Here is a 23,806-nt window from a genome sequence, read left to right on the forward strand (position 1 = left end):
GAAAGAAAGCCACACCTTTGTCTTTTCACACACCACAAAAGGCCATAATTAGCTACCTGCCACTCTGTGTGTGTGTGTGTGTGTGTGTGTGTGCGCGCGCGCGCGCGCGCATGTGTGTGTTTTCTGGCTCTTGATTAAAATAATTTTTAATTTTTAAATTTATTTTTATTTTATGTGTGAGTGTATTGCCTGCATGTATGTGAGTGCACCCATGTCGTGCAATGCTGCAGTGCTGCGGAGGTCAGAAGAGGGCTTCAGATTCCCCTGGAACTAGAGTTAAGGATGGTTCGTAGCCGCCATGTGGGTGCTGGAAATTGAACTTGGGTCCTCTGCAGGAGCAGTCAGTGCTCTTAACTGCTGAGCCATCTCTCCAGCCCCAATTAAAATAATTTTTAAATGGATGATGATGATGATGATGATGATGTTGGGGAGATGTGTATGACAGCATACTTGTGAAGGTCAGAGGACAACTTTGTGAAGTTGGTTGTGTCCTTCTATCTTTATGTGGAATCAGGAACAAACTCAGGTCACCAGGCTTACATGGGAAGCACCTTACCATCTCATTGGCCAAATAAAAGGAATTTTATGAATGTCTCCAAGTTTAGGAGCAGTGAGGGCAGTGGGAAACACTATCATGAAATGACAAAGCTTGGGGCAGGGTGTGGTGGCACACACCTTTAATCCTAGCACTTGGAAGACAGAGGCAGTCAGATCTCTGTGAGACTGAGGCCAGACTGCTTGGAGACTGTCACTGGTAGAAGGCCACATTAAAAATTATTTCTTTGACAGTTACAAACACACACACACACACACGGAGACACATGCAATTTTGGTCATTTTCACTTCCATACTGTCTCACCCCCTCCCTTTCCTTCTCAACAAGTCACCCTCCTACTTTCACGTCTTTTTTGCTTGTGACCTACTGAGTTTAATTAGGGCTGCATGCACAGGCATGAGTGGGGAGTTATTTTTTGGCCTGGGCAAGTGGCTACAGCACTGAAGAAACTGATAACCCTCTCCCCCAGAAAACATCAACTGCCAGAGTTTAGCATGCTTTCAAAATCTTATGAGGATAGCTGAGATACTGTTTAAATGTGTTCAGTTCTAATTTGTGTTATGACCACATGGAACACGTCATGTGAGAGAGTTTGGCCTTAATACTCTGGCTTGTTCTCTTTTACTGTCTTCATTTACACATGAATCCATAGCCTGATAATAATGAAAAAGTCAAGGCAATGAAGTGGCTCATACAAGGTCTAGTAAGTGAATGTGACATTCTTCAGCTGGACCATCCAACTGCCAGTCTCTGTGGCCCAACCACATGTAGACTTAGTGAGGATCCTTGACCACGCCTTGTCCTCCCTCCCTCCCTTCCTTTCCTTCCTTCTTTCCTTCCAGGCCTTTGCTTACTGTAGCTGGAAGGACTACTCTCTCTCTATCTCTACCTTTGGAAATCTTGAACCTTTATTAAGACCCGATTCAAAAAGTAATGCCTTCTTTGCTTCCCCAGTGCATATATGGTCTGTACTGTCTGTGAACGATTTAGGTCTTGATTTGTACCCCTTCTGTGCTTCTTGCTGCAACATACTCAGTGTAATGTGCCCCTCTGTCAGAGAGCAAGCTCTGCTGAGCTACTCAGTTGATGAATTAAGAACTTCCTCTCCTATCAATCAGAACTGCAAATAGGATAAAAACTCAGCAGAACATTCATCTTTTGTGTCTCTCTTATCTACCACATTATCTGTGGAAAGAATGTTCTACAAGTATATAAATAAAAACAGTATTTTCTAGACATAGCCAAGTGGCAAATTATTGTTGCTGTTTTTTAAGACACCTGATGAGGACTTAGACCTCATGAAGTTTTCTGACATTTAAGAACCCCCATCTGATAGTTCATCACCATGCAACTCTAATCGATGCTCTGTGTATCTGTGGGCCTCACTGTCATAATCTGTGAGGATGTTTTCTAGTTTTTAAGACAACATTTCAGCAGGAAAAGAGGCTGAGTGAATTTAGAGAAAAATCCATACCGTGGGTTTGGAAAACAGATCAAAATCAGGACAAAGGAACGAATTGTTGAAGAAATTGAGATCTTTTAGCCTAGCAATTCAGACTTAGGAGAGACCCAGACTCATTAAGTGCTAGACCTAGAAAAAAACTTCAAGCCAATCTAAGGAATATTTTTTAGATAGGAAGTTGAACAAGGTGACCTTTGGGCTCCAATGTTCTGCTGAGTCCTTTTCTTGTTTGCAAGTCCTGATTGATAGAAAAGGCAATTCTTTTTTTTTTTTTTTTTTTTTTTTTTTTTTTGTTTTTTTTTTTTGGTCTTTTTGAGGCAGGGTCTCCCTGTTGCCCCAGCTAGGCTGGAACTCGCTATGTAGACCAGGCTGGCCTCGAATTCACAGAGATCCACTTTCCTCTGAAAAGGAAATTCTTAAATCAGCTTTTGTGTTCTTAACTGAGAATATTAGTTCAGAATTTGAAAGGCAGACATCATGCTTCTACATCCTTAACAAAATCATAGCTTCAAAGCATTATCCATTTTCTTCAATAACTGTGTTCATTCATCATTCATAAAACCATCAAACAAAATTCAAATGGACACAGGTGCCACTTTTTACTGGGAAACTGGAGTTATGCATCTTTTTGGCCTTGTTTACCGTGAACTTGGAGCCTGTCCTAAAGTAAATGGCTCAAACCAGTGCTTAGTGTAGCTATTTCTCAACTTCTTCTTTAATTGGCCTACATTTTTTGAAAATTCTAAAAAGAACACATGCTGTGATTACAAAACAAAGCAAACAATACAATTCCCAATGTGCACTGGTAACTGCTGGCATTCTTGTTGGCTTTGATCTCTGTTTTTACTTAGCTTGTGCTATGTGTTTTACTATTGTAAGGTACTTGAACTTTATCTTGGAAGTAAGCTATTATAAGTTTTAGTTAAACTTCAGATGTTTAAAAATGACAAATTATTGGATTCTTGGCATCCAGAAAACATGTTTATATCAACTTTTTCATATGTTTCCCAGATTGCTATTGTTTTCATCAAAGGTCAGTGCTAAAATAGACATTGCACCTTCTCTCTCTTTTTTTTGTACCCAGTCAACTCTGACTTCTTATATTTTCTACGTTCCTCCTAATGTACCTTAATTATTTTGTTTGTTTTTTGTTGTTTTCAATTTTTGAGACAGGGTGTTACTATGTACCCCATACTCACTTCAAACTCATGATCCTCCTCCTTGGCCTCTCCAGTGCTGGGATTATAGTCGTGTACCACAACATCCAGCTCCTACTTCATTTAGACATTTTTCTTCCTTCTTCAAATGAATGTATGCTTCTTCCAAGTTCTGTTCTAAAATTTTGCGGGGGATTTTTTGTGTGTTTGTTATGTTTTGAGCTACAGTCTCAGTGCATAACCCTGGCTGACTTGGAACTCACTATATAGAGCAGGCTAGCTAGCCTTGAGCTCACTGTCAGCTGCCTGCCTCCACCTCCATGCCGTTTGCTGGGATTGAAGGCATGTGCCACCACACCCAGCCTTCTCTTTAAATTTTGAAGCCTATAATGACATTGTTTCTTATCACTTAGTATTAGGTTGCTTCAGCTTGTCTTTGTATAAATAGCTGACACATGCCTGCCTTCTTTCAGGTCATGTTGAATTTCAACTGTGTTGAGCTCTGATTCTGTCACATGGAACTCAGAAAGAATGGTTTGGACCAACTGCTTTATCAGCTGGCCTCTCCCTCTGTCCTTATTTCTTGGAATATATACATTAAGAAATAAAGGACTTTTTGTTAGAGCGTGTTTATTTTCATTTCCAGTTGTCTTGACAGTTTTAAGTTTAAAGGGTAGATGGATTTCTGGGGTTCTACTAGATCCTGTCTTTCTTCTGGGCTCACACATGGAAACATAGTGTGTTGAACTTTCAGCTTCCAGCTGAGCCAGACCACTGAACTGTAGATGGAAGTGCAAGTCTTAGAGATGAGTGCTGGACAGTTCCCTGGCTAATGTGTGCCATTAAACTAGAACATGAGGAGGGCTAGAGAGGTGGCTCAGCAGCTAAGAGCACTTTCTGTTCTTCCAGAGGACTGGAGTTTGGTTTCTGGTACCCACATATTATAGCTCATAACTTCCTGTTACTCCAGCTCCAGGGCATCTAATGCCCTCTTGTGGCCTCTGCAGGCACCTGCACACACATGGCATACACTCACATAGACACTACACACATACATAAATAAAAAATTTTTTTAAATCTTTAAAAAGGAGGAAGACAGGGCTGAAGAGATGTCTCAGTGGTTAAGAGCACTGGTTGCTCTTTTTAAAATTTGTTTATTTATTATTTTTATTTTATGTGTATGCGTATATTGCCTGCATGTAGGTAAGTGCACCTGTGTCGTCCAATGCCCACGGAGGACAGAAGAGGCTGTTGGATCCCCTAGAACTGGAATTATGGACAGTTGTTAGCTGCCATGTGGGTGCTGGGATTCGAACCTGGGTCTTCTGCAAGAGCAACCAATGTTCTTAACTGCTGAGCCATCTCTCCAGCCCCACACTGGCTGCTCTTACAGAGGATCTGGGTTTGATTCTCAGCACCCACATGACCACTAACCACTGTCTATAACTCCAGTTCTAGGAGATCTGACATCTTCTTCTGACCTCCACAGGCGCTGCACGACACGAGTGCACTTACATACATGTAGGCAATACATTCATACACATAAAATAAAAATAATAAATATTTTTTTTAAAAGGAGGAAGATAGGGCCTACCTTGCAATTTGGGGGAGGTGAACAAACCCTTGTTAGTAAAGTCCCCCATTTATGCTTACTCCACAATTACAGATTACATGCAATGAGAAAAGCCGGTTTGTGGGTTATTTTATGTGTGTGTCTGTGTGTGTGTGTGTATTGTTTTTTTGAGATAGAGTCTCACTATGTAGTCCTGGCTGGCCTGGAACTTGCTATGTAGACCAGGCTGGCTTTGAACTCACAGAGATCCACTTGCCTCTGCCTACTGAGTGCTGGGATTAAAGGCATGTGCCACTATGCCCAGCTGAGAAAATTAGCTTTCTATTCAAGTGTGCCTATTCCCTGAGCAAGGAGCTCTGGTGTTGCATGCCATGCCTCGGCAGGGCTTGAACTTGGAGTTTTGCTTTGCATTTGCTTTCAATCTCCTCCTCATATTCCATTGCATTTGAGGTCAGACTGGATTCTGGATTGGGTCTGTTTAAGACCTTCCATACCTTTATTTCCAGCCTCATGTCCTGGGTCCATCCAAACTGATCTCCTTTTCCATTTCCGCCCACCCCTTATCTTATTATTCTAGTCTATATAGAGGATATTGCAAAATGACACAGGAGCTTTTCAGAAGACCTGGGTCTGCCCTAGGTCTCTTAGGTGTATCACCTAAGTCAAGTTGTCCTTACTTGAGCCTCTGTTTCCTTATATGTAAGAAAAAGATACTGAGCCAGGATGCTTCTAGTGTCTCACGCCATTGGAATATTGTGGTTCGGCGGCAGCCTTAGCATTTACCTTGACTGCTTTTGGATACAGGGCTCGCCCTTTGATGCTTCTGTAGCATTTACCTTTCACTGCCCGACTCTGTAGTTAACCTTTTTCCCCTGAACTGTCCTCAGCTACTTTCAAAGATCCGTTTATATACCAAAATAAACTTTGGTGGAGCTTGTTCCCTTAGAATGAGGGTGGCAAGTAGTGGCTGACCAGGTCCTAGGTTGAGCTGCCACTAGTATGTCTAGAAGCTGAGAGGAGATGGGGTTTGGAAAAGATTTTCCCCCTATGTCCCTTGGGGAAATAGGATGTTTCTTTGAAAAGGAGGGATATATTCGGTAGTTGGAGGCTGAAAGGAGGTTACCATCTTGCAGAATCCCTTCCCGTCTGCGGAGGGTGCGGTGTCTGCTGTTGTTGAGTTGGCTGTCCTCCACCATCCCTTCTGGCTACCAACCAGCTTCCAGGAATTTTGGGCAGGATAATCTCTTCATCTTTCACTGTACATTTCAGGGCCCTGTTTGATTATGACCGGACTCGGGACAGCTGCCTGCCAAGCCAGGGACTTAGCTTCTCTTATGGTGACATTTTGCATGTCATCAATGCCTCTGATGATGAATGGTGGCAGGCAAGGTTGGTGACCCCACATGGAGAGAGCGAACAGATTGGCGTGATCCCTAGTAAAAAGAGGTAAGTTGTCATGGTCATGGGCAAGAAGACTTTTCCTGCCTTCTTGCTGGTATATGTGTCTTTTTTGTTTTATGTGTATGAGTGTTTTGTGTATGTAAGTGCACCTGTGTTGTGTAATGCCCCTGGAGGCCAGAAGAGGACTGGATCCCTGGAACTGGAGTTAGGGACCATTGTCAGCTGCCTTGTGGGTGCTGGGAACTGAATCCAGGTCCTCTGCAAGAGCAGCCAGTGCTTTTAACCACTGAGTCATCTTTTACTTTTTTTTTTTTTTTTGGTCTTTTTGAGACAGGGTCTCCCTGTAGCCCCAGCTGTCCTGGAACTCATGGAAGCCACCTTTGCCCCTCCGACAAGGCACAAGCACCATCCCAAGCTCTAAACCTCTCCATGATGTAGGAATTTTTATTTATTTTATTTTATTTTTTTTTTGTAGAGAAGCTTTCACTGTAGCCCAGGCTGGCCTGGAACTTTCTATGTAGCCGAGATTGGTGTCGAACTTGCTGCAATCCTCCTGCCTCTGCCTCCTGAGTGTTGGGATTTCATTTGTGCTCCATCACACCCATTTTAGTGAATCTGCCTTTGTTTTCTTATACTGTAAGTTGCTTAAACAGAGCATCAGCCTTTTTAATGCCTTTTGTAAAAAGTTGGTACTTAGTACATGATGTTCACTCAGCAAGCCACAGTGGGTTCTGTGCCCGCTGAGATCATGTGCTGTCAGTAACTAGACCTCTTTCTGACTCCCAAACAGAGTGGAAAAGAAAGAACGGGCCCGACTGAAAACTGTGAAGTTCCATGCCAGAACAGGCATGATTGAGTCTAACAGGGTAAGTGAGAACCCCCATGACAGTCAGGAAATGAAGAGGGGTGCAAAACTTGGAGTTTGGTCTGCTATGTGGGGGACCTGGGAAATACGAAAGAATGCTTCTTTTTCAGGGGGCTGGCTATGTCCTGTTAGGAAATTGCCTGCTTCTCAGAAAGCAGAGGGAGTGCTGAGCACCCACAGCAAAACTTGGAGTTTGGTCTGCTATGTGGGAGACCTGGGAAATATGAAAGAATGCCTCTTTTTCAGGGGGCTGGCTATGTCCCATTAGGAAATTGCCTGCTTTTCAGAAAGCAGAGGGAGTGCTGAGCACCCACAGCCAGCCTGTGGCCCGCCTGCCGGGTGACTGGCTCTGGAAGAGGTGCTGGGGTTGACTGATTTGGCTGGGAAGATGAAACCATTCCTGGGTGTCTCCATGACTGCAGACCCTACTGGAGCTCTGGGGACATCATCTTACCAGGAAGGCCAGCCCCAGACAACGTGGGCCAGGGATCTCTCTGGTCATTCATTTTCTATGAGCTTTGCAGGCTAAAGAACTTCGGGAGCAATAGAGGGAAGAGAAACGTGGACTAGGTGACTGTGTATCAGTGGTACCTTAGGGCCGTCTGTGTCTAGGAGGCTACAGTGACCTTTGTTCTTTAGGAATACCAGTGCGTGCTGTGAGGCTGGACTAAAGTAGAAACCTAACATCCCCACAACATTTTCTTGTAAACATAATTTTCCTCTTGCATCAACTTTCTTTTAATCTCATAGACTCCATTTGTGAAAGATGGTCTTTTATTTAGCTCACCATTGTCTCCATTTTAGTTTTTCTTGCATGCTTTAAAATCCATTGTTATTTTTTTCTTCTGTCCTTCCCCTCCATCTTCATGTTCTTTCACAGTCGATCAAAACGAAACGTAAAAAGAGTTTCCGCCTCTCTCGAAAGTTTCCATTTTACAAGAGCAAAGAAAACATGACCCAGGAGAGCAGCATACAGGAACGTAAGTAGCAGGAGAGTCCAGAGGGCAGGCCATTCGCAGCTCTGTCCTCTCGTCCTCAGTTGCCCCTTCTTTAGGAGGAGTCGGTGGCCTCCCGAGCACCTGCCTATACCCACCTGCTTCTGTGCAACCGGGACAGAATCTGGCCTGCAGGGGGAGACATTGGGGCTTATTTATTTGTCCAGCACCGCACGTCAATTGGATATTGGAGGCTCTAAAGTGAGGCTGGTCCCAGGGTCAGCCTCCAGGATGTCCCTGTCCCCTGTGCTGAAAGTGCCAGACAGAGCTCTGCTGTGGTGATAAGGAATGGTTTTCAGCCAGTGTCAGGGTTAGAAAATGGTTTTTTCAAGAGAACAAGATCAAGGGACTAAGTGTTGCTCTCTTGGCTCCAGCCTCTTGTGTTTTCTTCCCCTTAATTTCACTCATCTATGTTGAGAGAAGGGCCTATCTTTCCCCAGATCCCTGGAGTTGGGCTGCTTCTGGGATGCATACATGTGAGTATGCACACAGGGTATCCACATGACTCATAGCGGGCTCCCTGTCATGTCAGGGTACCTGCAGAGCCAGTTATCTCAAGGAAACCTTCCTGCTCACATGTGTTGATGTGGACACAATGTTGTTCAGCATTGTCTAAATAAATATTTTTTTAAAGAAACACAAAACTGATTTGGTAGAACAGGCTATACTACTGAGCTACATTAAGAACCAATTCAGTCCTGATAAATCATCTTACCCTACCACATGATCCAGAAACTAGTTACACTGACCCTAACCTCAAACACCAGGTCAGGAGATTCTCATCTGTGTCATTGTGAATTGTGTCTCTCATTTACCAGTCACTCTTCTATCTTTCATGCAGCAATCTTGCCTTCCGGGGCTGTGGGACTGACAGGAGACTGACTAGTTCTGATAGGTAATAGCTTCTTGTAGGCCCACCCAGTTCATGATCCGATGTGTGGGTTGTGGCCATCTGGGGGGTAACCCTGGTAGAACAAGGTGTCTTCATCGAAATCAAGGCCATGACTTATTCTGGGCTTGCGTGGTGGCAGAGGCTAGAGGAAGTTGATCCTGTGGGCAGTGGAAGGCTTTGTGAGACAAAGATCTGAGTAATGATGCTACAGTTTAACAGATGAGTCCCAGAACCTCCTCATGGAGCCTAGCCTTCGAGAGGTGTCGTTGTTTAATTATCCAGCCAGAGTGTGTGCGTGCGTGCGTGCGTGTATGTGTGTGTGTGTGTGTGTGTGTGATGGGGTGACCACTGGACAACAGCATTGACACTACCTGGTGCCTGTTCTCCAGAAGCCAAGCTCAGGGCAGCTTCAGAGGCCACACCCCAGAGAAGTTTTCCCTGGCGGGCTTGGACAGGGTGAGGAAGTATGGGTGAAATTTCCCCAGGGTGATGATAATTCTGTGTGTTTACCTGGCACATAGGGCATCTCTTTCATACACCCGCAGTGGGTAATGGTTACTGCAGGGCCAAAGCAGAGACCTGGGCTCCATAACTACAGATTTGGTCAAAGCAAGTACTCTGAAGCCTTGGAATGTTGCCCGTGGTGTCCTATGGGCATATGGGCTATAGACTACCTAAGAAAGCTGGTCTACTCTGGCAATAAGCTGAGTAGCATGGAGCCAGACATCCTAGCTGACATGCAAAATTCTTCTGTGGCAGAGTTCTTCACCTCACTGTAGTTCGAGGTCTTCATGGGAACTTTATACTTCTCACTAATGCTTACCTACCTCTGTATTCTTCCTTGTTTGTTTTTCTCTTTTTTTTTCTCTTTTCCTGGTTTTCTCCCTCCCTTCCCTCCCCTCCTCCCTTCCCCCTCTTTCTGTCCTTGGTGTCTGTGAAATCAGGACTTCCCTGGGTTAAGTGACGATTATTATGGAGCAAAGAACCTGAGTAAGTTAAACTTGCACACCATTAATTCTGTATGTGGCATGAATGGAAATAACGGGGTGGGGGTATAGGGGACATGGGTGAAGGTGAAGGGTGAGGGGAGGGCACTATTTGTGAGAACTCTTCCCATGACAGGAAGAAATGTGTGTGGCTCTAAATGGCCCTGGGACTCCAACAAATCCCTAGCATTCCTGTCTGTGTTTTCTTTCTACACCTCCAACTGGCAGGACATGATCTTGGTGCCCCTTAGAAGTGAGGTGGGTCTAAGTACATGTTCAGGGTGGGCACTCAGCTCATTTTTAGCTTCCTGTGGAGGGAAGGTACCTGCTGGTCAAACCCTCTCCAGCTGACCTCACAGCAAAGTGGTGGGTTTGAGAACTGCAGCTCTTCCAGTCCTTATAACTGGGGACAGAGTGAACCCCACAGTTAAGGTATCCTAGCATTTACACGGTGTCAGCATAGGGGCATGACCATAGAGCATCTCTAAGAGGCCAAGCTGACCTGGTGGGGTCATCTGCATCACTTATGTATAGCTAGGTTTTTGTTTTTTTTAAATCTCAGTAACTGTTGACTAACCTGTCCATTCTAGAAAGTAATCCCAGAGTGGGAAATAGAAGGACCTAGGTGAGGGTTCCTCAATAGCCATCCTTGCTTGGTGCAGGTATCTAAAGTACAGCCTCATGGGTAGGCTCTGTCTGCACGTTTTCCCTCAGTACAGGATAAAGGTGGAAGGCACGGGAGCTACCCTCGGGGAGTGTTCAGGGACTGGCTACATGTGTCATCTCAGCCAGTCCTTGGCGGGAAGGGCACAGCATATCCTGGTCTGGGACAGCATGGTCTTGGCTGAAACGAGCAGCATCTCTCCATAGTTTGGTGTGTTCATGTCTCATCTCCATTTGCCTGTTGTCTCAAGGGCTAGCTGTGTTCATGCCCCCTGGCTGTGTTCATGCCCCCTGTGAGCACAGCTCTTTGCTTGAGCTTTCTCCACCCACACTAGGGGTTGGGTAGGTCCTAACTGTCTGTGATGGGAGGGGTGGCTTATCTGTGAAATGTCCTTATTGGTTTGTTGTTTCTGTGTTTTGACATTATCTGTCTTGTGGATGGAGGTACACTACCCTCAGTGCTGAAGCCAAGCTCTTGAGAACTGGCAGAAGGAGGGCTATGGGTCCCACTGAAGGTCAGAGTCCTGTTCCCGGGGCCTGTTCCATCCAGCCACCCATCCAGTACTCAGCCTCTTAAGTTGGGAAGTGCCACACAATTCTGTGCTTTTGGTGGCTCTGTCTTTGGGAGAAAACTCACAAACAGCATCATTCCTGGGCTTTTCTCCTTGGTTGTCCCTATCTTTTTCTTTCCTGCCCATTAGTCTTGGGAGATGAGTTCTGAGACAGGATTTGGAAGTCATCCAAATCAGCTGGTTTGATTCAGATAAAGAGAATGCTGTGAAAGGAAATAAGGCTTTTAGTGCCTATGGAGGGAATTGGTAGACTGAGAGGGCTCTGGGGACATGGAGGAGGTGACCATACGTCAGGATTGGAGCTGTGCCTCCCAGTTGGTGGCCTGGATGTGGCAGGCCTCCTGTAGCCTGATTTGGTTGGCATCTCAGTGTCTCACTCCTGGCACATTTGAGTTTTGTGCTGCATGTGACCTCTCAGTGGTGTGTTCTGAATTGGAGTCTCTTTCTTGTTGGCTTGCAGAGGGAGTGACATCCAACACCAGTGACAGCGAAAGCAGTTCCAGTAAGTGTGTGTCATCCCCCCATGTCATGTAGTGCCCTCATGTCTCCCAGCCATCATCATTCCTGTGTTGCACGGCTGCCATTCCTGCTCAGAGGCTGCTGCTCCTTTTAGCCATGTACACTTTGAGCCCCTGGAGATGCTGTGGCCAGTTCGTCCACCTTGTGGGATGGCATTTGCCTAGTAGATTACAGAGAGAATAAGCTTTGTAGTTCTGACCAGGACCTGACTTGAAAGCATCCCTGGGACACTGGGGAGGGTGAACTGCCTGTGAGCCGGTCCCTACCATGGGCATGTGGGCTGTTGAGACTGCCAGGTTTACAAATTTACTCAAAGACCAAAAGCAAAATGGTTCCTGATTGCCATCTGCCTTTCCCAGTTGCTAGAACCACCTTGGCTTCTGGCTGGGTTAGATGGTCAGGAAGGACATTGCCCAGTTTGCCTTGGGAACTCCTGTGACTAGAGCAGAGAAGCCATAGTCGAACCTCATAAGCTTCGGGAACATTGGCCTTTGAGGAGCTGTGCTGACTAAAGGTCTTACACCCCTCCCAGGCTCAGGCTCAGAAGAAACCCTTTAGCAAGTATCCTGTGGCTCCATGCAGATGTCACTGCCTTCCCTAGTACTGCTGTCAGCTACTTTGGGAACTGCCAGAACCCAGTGCCAAGTGCCTTGGTGACTGTTTAAGGAAGACCTTATCATTGCCAGGCTACACGGGGCTCCACCTCGAGAGAGGAGAGAACAGGTTTATCAGCTCTCTTAAAGGGCACTGGAACCTTAGTCTGGCTGGGTACTACTTCCCTAGATGCTTCTTAGAGGTGTGAGCTGGAGATAAGTAGACCCTTGAAAGGGTAAAGTTAGGCTGCAGATTTGGGGATTGGGCTGATTATCTGGACTTAGGTAAAGGGACTCTGGCAAGTATGTCTCAACCATTCGCAGCTTCTCTGATTCTCTTCAGAACAAGGGGGCCACTGGACATAACCAACTGTTACCTATATGAATAGTTCCTGAGAGGTTGGGCTGTCTTTGCTAGAGGCTTCCTGGCTTCTGGACCTTCGTCCTTTGTTTGGCAATATTTTGCTGAATGAGAATTGAGCCCAAGGCTGATGGATGGCTTCCCAGCCTTCTTGCCAACAGAAAGTGAGACTGTTTTGGGGTGGGGGTGGGGTGGTGAATGATATACACAGACAGATCATAAAGTGCTAACGTGTTTCCCTTTTTGTTGCAGAAGGACAAGAGGATGCTATTTTGTCATATGAGCCAGTGACGCGGCAAGAAAGTAAGCCTTCCAAGAGTCTTGTCCTTGTGCCAGTCACCCAGTCATGGGGTTCAGTACAGTGGGCGACTACGGCAGCAGGGAGGAGGCTCCAGCCCCTGGCTCCTCCTCTCCAGCATCACTGGGTGAATGCCATGCTGTATACACCCCTTGGGATGATTCTGCCCACTGCCAGGATGCAATCCAGAGAGCAGGCAGATTTCTAAGGAAAGCAAGGGAAGGGCTGTTTCAGTAGGGGCAACTGATGCTGCATAGAGGAGGGTCTAAATCCTCCCCTGGACATCCGCTTTGCAGAAAGCTTTCTCAGCAACTGGTGTCTATGTGGAAATTGCTTCTGAATCTGTTAGAAGGGGAGGTGCTTCCAGTTTCAGACTTGCCTGAGACATAAGATTGTCAGGCTCCTCAATGTCTTCGTATTTGAAATCTTGAGAATGGCTGTAGTCACTTCATTTTGTTTGAGTGCTGGCTGTAGAGCCTCTGTACTCGGAGGTAGGACAGGCTGCCCTGTGGGGCCTCTGGTTACTGTGTGCTCTCTCTCCCCAGTTCACTATGCGAGGCCTGTGATCATCTTGGGCCCAATGAAGGACCGAGTCAACGATGATCTGATCTCTGAGTTCCCACATAAATTTGGATCCTGTGTGCCACGTAAGAACCTAGGCAGACCCAGAGGAGTGACATTTGCTGCTCTGAGAAGTGCTACTCTAGTGTTTTATGGAAAGGGTCTGGGATCCAGGCCCTTTGGGAACATTCTGGAAGAGAGTAGATGACAATAGATGCCCCCAGCATTGGTGGGGTGTGAGGGTTACCATTCAGCTTGGCTACCTCCCTGCTACTGTGGAATAAAGATTATGCAGATGGCATGCCAAGGCAAAGTGCTGGCTTATTTTTTGTTTCTTTGTGGTGCTGAGGATTGAACCCATCAGGGTATTATACACAAAGTGGATTGATGTGACTTGATAAATCATTTGTTTGGTTTACTAACTCCCATGCCAAGTTTTGTACCCTGTGCCAGGCCGTGTCAGGAAACCCCACCTTTTTGTCCACTTTAACTTAAAACAAACATTTAGCACTCTGTGTAAGATATTTTTGAAGAGAAATGGGCCAGAAAAGCTTTTTTCCAAATGCTTTTCTCCTTACTCGTCTAAAAAACTACTGCAACAGCCTTGTGTCCCCCTCCTAGGTGAGAAACAACCAATTTGGCTTTTGTAGCCCAGATCGTTGCCTTTGGCCCACACAGCATTTCCTTCCTTCCTCAGATACTACCCGGCCTCGGCGTGATAATGAGGTGGATGGACAGGATTACCACTTTGTGGTTTCCCGGGAACAGATGGAGAAGGATATTCAGGACAACAAGTTCATAGAGGCAGGCCAGTTCAACGATAATCTCTATGGGACCAGCATCCAGTCAGTGCGGGCAGTTGCAGAGAGGGTAAGCAGAGAGGAGATGGCCTGGCTACCCATGAGCCACAGCGAAGACAATGCTTAGGCCCAGCTTCTACTTGAGTCTTTATCTTTCCTCCACTACTGACTAAAGACATGAAAGCTTTGCATGTCTCCAGCCCCTCAGTCACAGTGTGTCTGCTTCTCTCGTGCAACTCACAGTCGAGCATCAAGCCACCAGGGAATGGGGCCCCTAGGGAGAGGTGGCCTTTTCTGGGTAATAGAATCTGTGTTTATGAGACTCTGGTCATGGTAGCAAAACAGCTTAAAGGAAAGACTTATTTTGGCTCATGGCATCAGCGGTTTTAGTCCTTCATGGTGGGGAGGGCATAGTGGAGCAGATCTGCTTATCTCATGGTGAGCAGGGAGCAGAGACAATCTGATGCTCAGGGAGCTTTGTTCTTTTTCTCCTTTTGTTCCAAATGGGGGCTCCCAGCCACCATGGGATGGTGCTACCAATATTCGGGGCAGTACTTTCCCTTTAGTTAATCCTCTCTGGAAACACTCTCACAGACATAGCAGAGGCATGCTTTACTGATCTCCTAAGTGCTTCTCAATCCAATCTGGTTGATGGTCAAGATGAGTCATCACAGAAGCAGGGTCTGGGTACTTATCTGGACCACTGTGTGTGGGGGGGGTTCCCTGGGTTACTCCCAAGTGGATGTTTGAAATGCCACTGGATTTCTTTGGGGTGTGTAGATGGGGAGTGGGTGGGCTGATACAGGTCTTCTTTTTCAGGGCAAGCACTGCATCTTAGATGTTTCCGGCAATGCTATCAAGAGACTGCAGCAAGCACAACTTTACCCCATTGCCATTTTCATTAAGCCCAAGTCCATTGAAGCACTAATGTAAGTGTCTGTGGGACTCAGGTGGCCCTGGGAAAGAAATAGATTAAAGTAACATGTTGGGTAGGGTAGGACCCAGCGAAGTTGGAAAGCAGTTCTGCCTCATCTCTGAGTGCCTGTTGCTCCTTCTAGCTTGAGCTCCTGGGTGTGTTCTCCCTCCCAGTTGGGCTTTTAGACTTGGAAATTTTGAGGAGAGATTTAGCCATGGACTGCTCTGAGAGGGCAGATTTTCAGGAAACCTAGGACATTCCATTGTGTTAATCAAAATACAAGATCTCCTTTGGAAATGGATTGTTTCTGTGTCTTTGGCAGGGAAATGAACCGACGGCAGACATATGAACAAGCAAATAAGATCTATGACAAAGCCATGAAGCTGGAGCAAGAGTTTGGAGAGTACTTTACAGGTAAGAATCCCTTCTACCCAGTCAGGGGTTCCATGGAGCCAGCCCAGGGAGGCTTGGGAGGCTTAAAGTGCTTGCACCATGTCTGGGGGTTTTGCGGCCACTGAGCACTGACCTTCCAAGGCACTTAGGTTCCCTGTCAGCCAGTCTAGCCAGCTTCTTGTAGCAGGAGGTGCTCCCTGGGCGCTACTTTGGGTGGTTGCTTTCTTCATACTGTCTTCTTGTTCCTGTTAGATTACAGGTTCTTTTGTCTCCCTCCCTCCCAAGTCTTTCTCCCACATCCTTTCCTTTGCCTTGCATGTTTTTGATGCTGAATAAATGTTGATGATTTCTTGGTATGGTGTTCAAGTTGTCTGTCAGTGTGTACATATCCCTGTGAGAGAGAGAGAGAGAGAGAGAGAGAGAGAGAGAGAGAGAGAGAGTAAATGAGAACTACTTTAAAAGGTCAGTTCATAAAAGGTTGGAAAAGTGGAAAGGTTCCTTTAAAATACAGTGCCGGATGGTTCTGTGCAGGGCAGCAATGAGTAAATTCAAGCTTGTAACACTGGATTAGCCAAGTGAGGACTTTAGAAATTACTTACACAGCATGGGACTTCAGAGTCCCCTTTACCATCCATATCTCTGCCCTTGTTTGGTGGGCTGACCCCTGACACAGCAGATGTGATGGCTCCCAGGAGCACTGCTTCTTGCCAGAAATTGTGGCTCTCTGCTCTTCTGGGTAACTGGGACTTTCCAGATCTTGGAGTGAAGCTGCTTTAGAACTGTAAGCTGCCAGCCCATGGCAGACAAAAGCAATGTGAGTGGGCACTCAATAAATATCTTCCAAATGACCATTTCCTGTTCATTGCTAGTCTCACCGTCTCGGGGAGTTGACTTCCAGCTCTGGGCACCTAACCACCTATACTCCTGAGCTCTAGACAGCTAACTCAAGAAGCCAAACCCATGCTTCTGTGTGCCTGGGGACATTAGATGATTGCTGTTAGAGGCAGGATGGCTGGGTTTGGGGGATGTGCTATGGACCACAGTAATAATTTTGTTAATTTTGTTTTCCTCTTCACTTTAGCCATTGTACAGGGTGACTCACTGGAAGAGATTTATAACAAAATCAAACAAATCATTGAGGACCAGTCTGGGCACTACATTTGGGTCCCATCCCCTGAAAAACTCTGAAGAATCCCCTCCAACCATTCTCTTGTGAACAGAAGAAATCAAGTCCCTCTTCCTTCCTCCCTCTTCATTCCTGTCCCCATGGGGAGAACAAATGAGTACTGTTCTTGTCCCCCTTTTTAGATATGTCAAAAATTGAGTTTTCTAGTCCTGTTCTTTTTTTAAAATTTTTGTTTTGTTTTGGGTTTTTTTTTTTTTTTTGATGATGCCATCTCACTCATCATGTGACTGTGCCCATTCCTGCATGGACCTTTCCCAAGCGCTAGCACAGGTGCAAATCCATCAGAGTTGTTGTTTTCATAAACACCCAGCAGAAGCGAAGAGAAGAGAGGAGGACTGATGGAAAGACTCTGGACAGCTGCACGGCTTGTGAAGTGAGCGAAACAGCCCACGTGATAAGGTGCTCCTGGGCATTTCTACCCTGTGCTGCTGATTTGCAGCTCTGAACAGTGCAACATAATGGCGACAGAAAGTATCTTATTTATATATAGATCTATATATGTAATTTATCTATGGCGACTTCATCAATGGTACTATGTTATTAGAGAAATGCTTTAATTTTCATATTCCAATCAGGTGGCATCTTATGTCCCACATGGTTGGGAAGGGGTTGAAAATGGAAGTAAGTGCTGTACCAAGGGCACTCACTCGCATTTGGTCATTGTCTTCAGAGCTAAAGGTTTGCTCCAAGTTGGAGCCAACCTGCAGCATGAGAGCAGGGCCTTTGGCTGGGGGCTTGAGGGTTGGAGACTTGATTGAGAGAAGCTGCTGCCCCTGCAGGGCAGTCATTCCCGTGCAGAAGAGAGAATGAATGGCTAATGATGCTCCGGATAAAATTGCCTATTGTTTTATGCCGCCTGATGTGTCTGCATGAGAGGTTTCCTTTTTGTTCATTTTTAAGCTGCTGTTAAACCAAAACCATGTTGTGCTACTGTGTCAGCCTTTTCATTATTCCAAATTTTACTTTTACTATTTAAGTGAATGCATAGAATCCAATTTGCAAGTGTTCTAAAGGCTTTTGAGGTTCTGAAGGAGCTGGGCTTGGGCTACAATAGGTGACTCAGGCCTGGCCATCCAGTCAGGAGAGGGAAAGCAGGGGCTGGTGAGGGCTGAGAGTAGGAGCTGGGGCTCAGTGTTGCCATGTTGGCCCTTCACTGACCTGCTCAGGACATGTTGGACTTAGTCGAGGGTTCCTCCGTGGGGCCACTGACAGGGACAGGGAGGTGATTGCCTCCCAGCTCTGTGCTGGAACACTGGAAGAGCACCAGGCTTGGCCGGCCATGTAGTGAGTTGGATTTGGGTTTTTTTTTGCAGCTGCTCCATTTGCCCTACCCCAGCCCCCTCACCAACAGCTGGTAGCTTACTGTTTCTTCATGAAGAAAGTAGACTTTAATGCTGTAAATTTGAGCTGTAGAGCTAAGACTCGCTTACTGGTGAGCTGTGAAATCTTCTTGCTTTTTTCCCAGAGTCTGATGGCAGTGACTGCTTCAGGTAGTTTTCCTCCCACTGCCAGTGCAGGCAGCAAGTGTGGTCCAGGCCCTACCCCACCCCACTGTGCTCCTTTGAAGCCAACGTGCCTCCCTCACCTCCACACTGGAGGGATGACGCAGGGGAGAACATAGAAATGCGTGGCCCTCAACTGGGTTAGGACCAATGCAGGTGACACAGTGTTGAAGACACCTTAAGCACTACCAGCCACATTCAGGAACTCTGTTCACAGGCATCCTACCAGCATAATGAGGCTAACTGTGACTTGTGGGGCCCAGAATGAGGAAAGAAAAGGCAGCAGCTTTCTCTTGGGCAGTACACTGGACTGAAGGCAAAGAGGGATAAAGTGACAGATGATTGTGACTCTCATGAGGGGGGTGAGCAGGGAGTGTTGATTCTCTGTTGGTAACTAAGTGACATGTCTGAACAATGCTCAACCCTCCTTCCTGGGGAAGAAAAGCAAAGATTCAAAGTAAGCATGATAATAGTTGGTTTACCAGTGTTCCTTCCAAGGAGACATATATTTTTTAATAAATGATAGTTGCAATGAACCATGGCTCAGATACCTTCTTGAAGTAGTTGAGCAGGGTGGGTGGGGCCCGGCAGCAGGAAGAACATCCCAGTCCAATGCTTCTTGGGGATATACAGTCAGCTGGCTGGTCATGTGGTCCTTGACAAAGGTGTGACCCTGGGTTGGTGATGGACCCTTTTCGGAAAGCAGGAAGTGCATACTTGGTCTTCCACTCCAGCCCAGAAGCTGCTGTTAACAGTACCATCTCGATGGAGAGCATGTCCTTGGTGACAAAATGCTGACATTTATCTAAAAAGGTGTGCATAGTGGGAGATGTTAGTGCAGCACAGATGCATGTTGGAGAAGCAGGGGCCAGCCTCGCAGCCCAGAACGGAGAGAAACAGTAAGAGAAAACCACCTGCCAGTTACCACTTTCCCACGTGTAGGATGGGCCCAGCTCACAGAGGGTGACAGCCACCCTTATGGCCCTCTAAAGCCAGAAAGAGTACTGGGAGCAGGTATGTCTGACATGGCTAATGCATGTAGCTTGTGGGAAGAAGGCCAAGGCAGTGCTCTCCTAATCACGGTTAGGAATAAAACTGAATGAGCACCCCTAAGGTGAGTGGGCTGGACCCCAGGAAGGATGATTGCCCTCTCTCATTTGTGGGGCTTCCAGGAGTGCAGAGCGCTTGCCCCTCTACACTCTCTCATTTGCTAGAAGGTAGCTCAACAAAAGGGAGTCTCCAAAGAGCTCTGTGGGGTTGAGGAAATTCAGTTGCAGAGTACAAAGGGAATAAAGAGTTGGCCTGTAATTGCACTATGCTGAGACAGCCCATATCCCGCCTAGAGGAGATAGAACCGACGAAAATTAAGCCCAGTGCAAGAAGACAATTGAGCAGCTTGGGAAACACCAACAGGAGACAGACCCTAGTGTGTGTGGGGCCTAATGGCTGTCAGGGCCCTGTGTCTGCAAGGAGTGAGGTGGGTCTTCTCAGCTGTGCTGCTGGCTACAGCTAAGCCTGACTAAATTCATTGCTAACAGGAAGAACCTCAAAATGATCAAGCTCAATATATCCACAGAATGATACCTGTGACTAAAATACTTGTTCAAACACAAATGACCAACTTCATCTTAATTTGAAAGTGTTTTTAGACTAATGAAAGTGAAATGTTTACCTGAAGCGAGAGTAGAAGTTAAGGGGCTCAGGAATGAAGCTAATATGGAGACATATTATGGAGACAAAAGGATGTGGGGTTCAGCTACAGGATGGGAATAACCTGACCCCCCCCCCGAAAAAAGATGGGGCTGAGGAGCCTTGGACACAAGCAAAACAGGACTAAAGGCCACTAGAGCCTTTTCTGAAGGGACAATGCCTGCTTAGTTGAAGCATGGGAAGCCACAGGAGCAATGAGATGAGCTGGAGGTCTGGGTGTACCTTTTCTAGGGCACCTGGTAAGAGGGTGCCAAGTGTAGTGTAGGCCTAGAGGCCCAACTCGCCACATGGCTGTGTCCACTCCATCTTGCTACTTCCAAGTTTTGTCTGTCAGCCCTCTTTCCAGGACTCAACTCCACTAATCTTTTTATCCACTCAGCAGTTCCCTTGGCACCTCTAAGACATTGTATTGTCATTGCAAATACCTTCTGAAGCTCAGTTTCCAATTTCCTTAAAAGCCTCTTCCCCCATCACTTCCAAGGGGAAGCAAAACTGGCTCCTGCACATCTTCGTTCCTCTCCAAAGGTCTTGATACCTGTGCTTTATCAGAAAATGCAACTTCAGTGATGGTTCTCCAACTGCTTGTATGTGCAGAATTATTGCCACAAGGCACAGTGATGCCCTCTGGTGGGTTTTTCCATGTCAGACTGTGTGAACTACCTCCACGGCCATCCCTTCCTGCCTGGCCATCATGTGAGTGGCTTGAGAGTGGACTGCGTATGTGTGCCCAGCCAGGGAGGAGCAGGGGCAAGAGGTGCTCTGCCAGCCTTGCTGTCCACACCCAGGAGCAGCACCCCGCCAAGCCCATTGCTCCTTGGTATGGCTTGTTTCTGTGAGGCCTTGGCTTTTCTCTCTTGCCTCTTCTGTGGTGCCCCACTCCTCTCCAGCCATTTGCGTTCTCTGAATGTACCCCGCCCCATCTTGGCTCATGCTTTTCTCTGCTTGGAAATGCCCTCAATGCCCTATCCCAGTTACCTGGAAGACTCCTTAATATATCAAGACTTGGTACAAGAATTCCATTCGGATAGTGCTGCCTTTCTGAGCTACTTCCTCTCCCGCTGGGAGATAGAATTGGCCTTCCCTTCCTTTGCGCTTTGTCATCACTGTCATAGTTCACATTTGTTTTTTGTCTGCCCATGGGCTGGACACTACATGACGTGCTTCATGCATGCTCTGCCACCTCCATCAAAAAATGAAGGAAATGCCTTATTATTCCTGTTTCCAGGTAAGGAAAATGAGACACAGGGTGGTCAGGTGGCTGATAAGTAACAGAACTGAGTCAGATACAGTCTATGGCTACAGTGCTGCACTCTTAAGCAGCCCAGCAGTTTTTGCCTGTGCTGTCGCTGCCCTCCTTTCTCTCCTGGCCTCCTCTGAGAGCAGAGGCAGCAGCACTGCTCGTCCGCATATGCCTGGCAGTGCTGCCCCAGAGAGGATGCTGGATAAGAGAGAAAATCTGCGGTCTGGCTAAGCCCTGGGGGCAGGAGTCTAAGTAGGCCCCTGCCTGCCTGCCTGCGGGGACACTTTGCTTTCTGGCCTCCTTGCACCTTCAAAGAGAATCTTGCTCATCTTCCTTTCCATTTACCTTCAGCCACTTTCTCTTGCTTAGCTCCTTCCCCTTTTTTTCACTCCGCTGTCTTACTCGAGTCAGAGCCAACTGTTCACCTGACCTGCACCCCATACTGACCATTGACAGCACTGGTTTTCAGCAAAGGCACCTGAGAGCTGTCAAAGGCCAGCCCTTACCTCAGCAGGAAATTCCAAGGCCCTAGAAACACGAAAATTCCAAGGCCCTGTCCCTGCTCTTCCAGGGGCCTTTGTTTTACTCTGACGACTTTACCCTCCTCTTCCACAGACTACCCCAGCCTGCATCCCTAACACCCCTCTCTGGAAGTCCCACATTGTCATGTCCCCAGGCTCAGTGCTGATCTGTCTCCTTCAGTCAAATTGGCTGCTTTCTTGCCAAAACTTGCTGACTACTGAGTCTTCAGTGTAGTCCTTTGTCTTCGTTATCCTGCCCCGCCCTGTATGTCAAGAGCTGCTGCTTGGAGGGCACTTGGCTAGGCCTTGCTCTTCATGCTGGAAAGATGAGAACATAAGTAAAACAGTCCTAGTCTCAAGGAGCCTATGCTCTAGAGAGCAAGGAAGTAAATACTGAATGATACATTAGGGCGAAGGTGATGAAGGTAATATACCAGGTGGGAAATCTACTTAGAAAAGGTCTGCAGGGACAGCTGGGGGGGTGGGGGGGTGGACCTATTGAGACCTTTAAAACCTGCAGGAGCAGCCCATTGGGAAGGGGATGTGGAATGGAGGGGATAGGATTTACCGAGCACCCTTTACTATACTGCCCCAATCTGCTCTTGCAGCGTAACCTCTTGATATTACTTGTCTCCTTGCCTTTTTAGAACAACACCTGTTTCTGAAGTCTTTCCAGTCCACGTCTGTTATGAAACCCTTCAAGTTCTAGCTTAAATGTCACCATTCATGCTAATGTCACCAATCCCTCAAGAACTCCCTTCTTGTACCCTTCTAGCAGGTTTTACTGACCTTCTTCTGTTCCTCTTGGCTATTTGTTCATAATGTACTTCTCCAACCAGACAAAAAGCTTCTAGAAGGCTGGGATTATATCTAGCATGTTTTTCCATATCTCATAGCAGCCAGCTAACACATGCCCTGCACATTACAGATGCTGGCTAAATGACAGTGGAAATTCCTTTCTGTGTGTCAGTTGTAATTACTCGAAATTAATAAGGAATCTGGGCAAACGATTTCCAAGGCTCTCCCAGCCCTAACACTGAGGGTGATAGACTAGAATTCTACTGAATCTCTCCCGAAAAGTTCATGCCTTTTGTAAATTAGCACTTAAAAACAATAAGGCAGGAGCTGGAGCGATGGCTCAGCAGTTGAGATCACTAACTGCTTGCTCTTGCAGAGGACCCAGGTTCGATCCCCAGCACTCACATGGTGGTTACGAACCATCCTTAACTCTAGTTCCAGGGGAATCCGAAGCCCTCTTCTGACCTCCGCGGCATTGCACGTCGCAGATGCACTCATATACATGTAGGCAATACACTCATACAAATAAAAATAATAATAACAAAAAACCAATGAGGCAGGTGACAAAAGGCTTAAGCACAGCTACTGAAGAACATGGCACAGGATTGTTTCTATACAATCAGACATTAGCAGCAGGCCAGGAGCTTGCCTCTAGGGAGCAAAGGATCCTGGGGGGCTGCCTGGACTGGGACTAGGGGAAATTGCTTCTTTCAGCTGGTCAGAGGGGTCAAATTCCAGAACAGCTTTAAAAAATTAGATAGCTGAGTTGGATACAGAAATTGTGCTGGGAAAATACGGGAATGGAATGCCAAAGTACCTCAGATGACTTCCTTCTGAGAGATGAGGCAGTCCCTAGCCTGAATGGGGACTGCTGAAGCAGTAAGCGGGTAACAGGGTAGCAGTTTTGGGTGAGGCTAGCCAGGTGCGAGACCTGCCCCAGTGTCCTGAAGCTAGTGGAGGGCTGGCTTTGTCTTCCTGGTGGAGTGGCCATCAGCTCTGCTGTCTCCATTAGTTCTGTAAAGAATCTACTTTTGCTATTACTTTCCCTCTCAGATTTCCTTGAAGTCTGGCTTTTGGCTCACCACATCACTGAAACTGCTCTCAAAAGTGACTTCCAGTGTGATGCTAGATAAGTTAACCAGACTCTGATGGATGGACACACACAGAAGGACATTTGGGGACACAAACTTGGCTTGATAGGCCTTAACATATATGACTGACTACATGAAATTGGGAGGGGGAGCGGGCTATAAGAGGAGCGCAGCTAGGGGAGGGAGTTCAAATAT

The 23,806-nt window shown here is 46.7% G+C and overlaps 1 protein-coding gene across 7 annotated transcripts in view; it reads left to right on the top strand.

Annotated features, from left to right (window-relative positions):
• The window catches only part of Dlg3 (discs large MAGUK scaffold protein 3), a 60,065-nt gene extending 42,810 nt beyond the window's left edge, over positions 1-17,255 (top strand). For 4 of the 7 annotated variants that reach the window (XM_017800938.2, XM_029568939.1, XM_017800939.2 and 1 more), the window contains 10 exons: positions 6,018-6,194; positions 6,940-7,015; positions 7,895-7,994; positions 11,583-11,624; positions 12,848-12,898; positions 13,439-13,540; positions 14,152-14,324; positions 15,074-15,183; positions 15,493-15,584; positions 16,645-17,255. In XM_017800938.2, the coding sequence (XP_017656427.1) occupies positions 6,018-6,194; positions 6,940-7,015; positions 7,895-7,994; positions 11,583-11,624; positions 12,848-12,898; positions 13,439-13,540; positions 14,152-14,324; positions 15,074-15,183; positions 15,493-15,584; positions 16,645-16,751 (1,030 nt within the window). In that variant the 3' untranslated portion in view covers positions 16,752-17,255. Of the gene's footprint in view, positions 1-6,017; positions 6,195-6,939; positions 7,016-7,894; positions 7,995-9,845; positions 9,892-11,582; positions 11,625-12,847; positions 12,899-13,438; positions 13,541-14,151; positions 14,325-15,073; positions 15,184-15,492; positions 15,585-16,644 lie in introns of all 7 variants that reach the window. The other 3 variants (XM_008844393.3, XM_008844395.3, XM_008844394.3) reach the window with 2 other exon arrangements.
• The last annotated feature ends 6,551 nt before the right edge of the window (positions 17,256-23,806 follow it).

This window comes from Nannospalax galili, unplaced genomic scaffold, assembly GCF_000622305.1.
Source record: "Nannospalax galili isolate Female #2095 unplaced genomic scaffold, S.galili_v1.0 scaffold280, whole genome shotgun sequence".
In the NCBI taxonomy this organism is placed as follows: Eukaryota; Metazoa; Chordata; class Mammalia; order Rodentia; family Spalacidae; genus Nannospalax; species Nannospalax galili.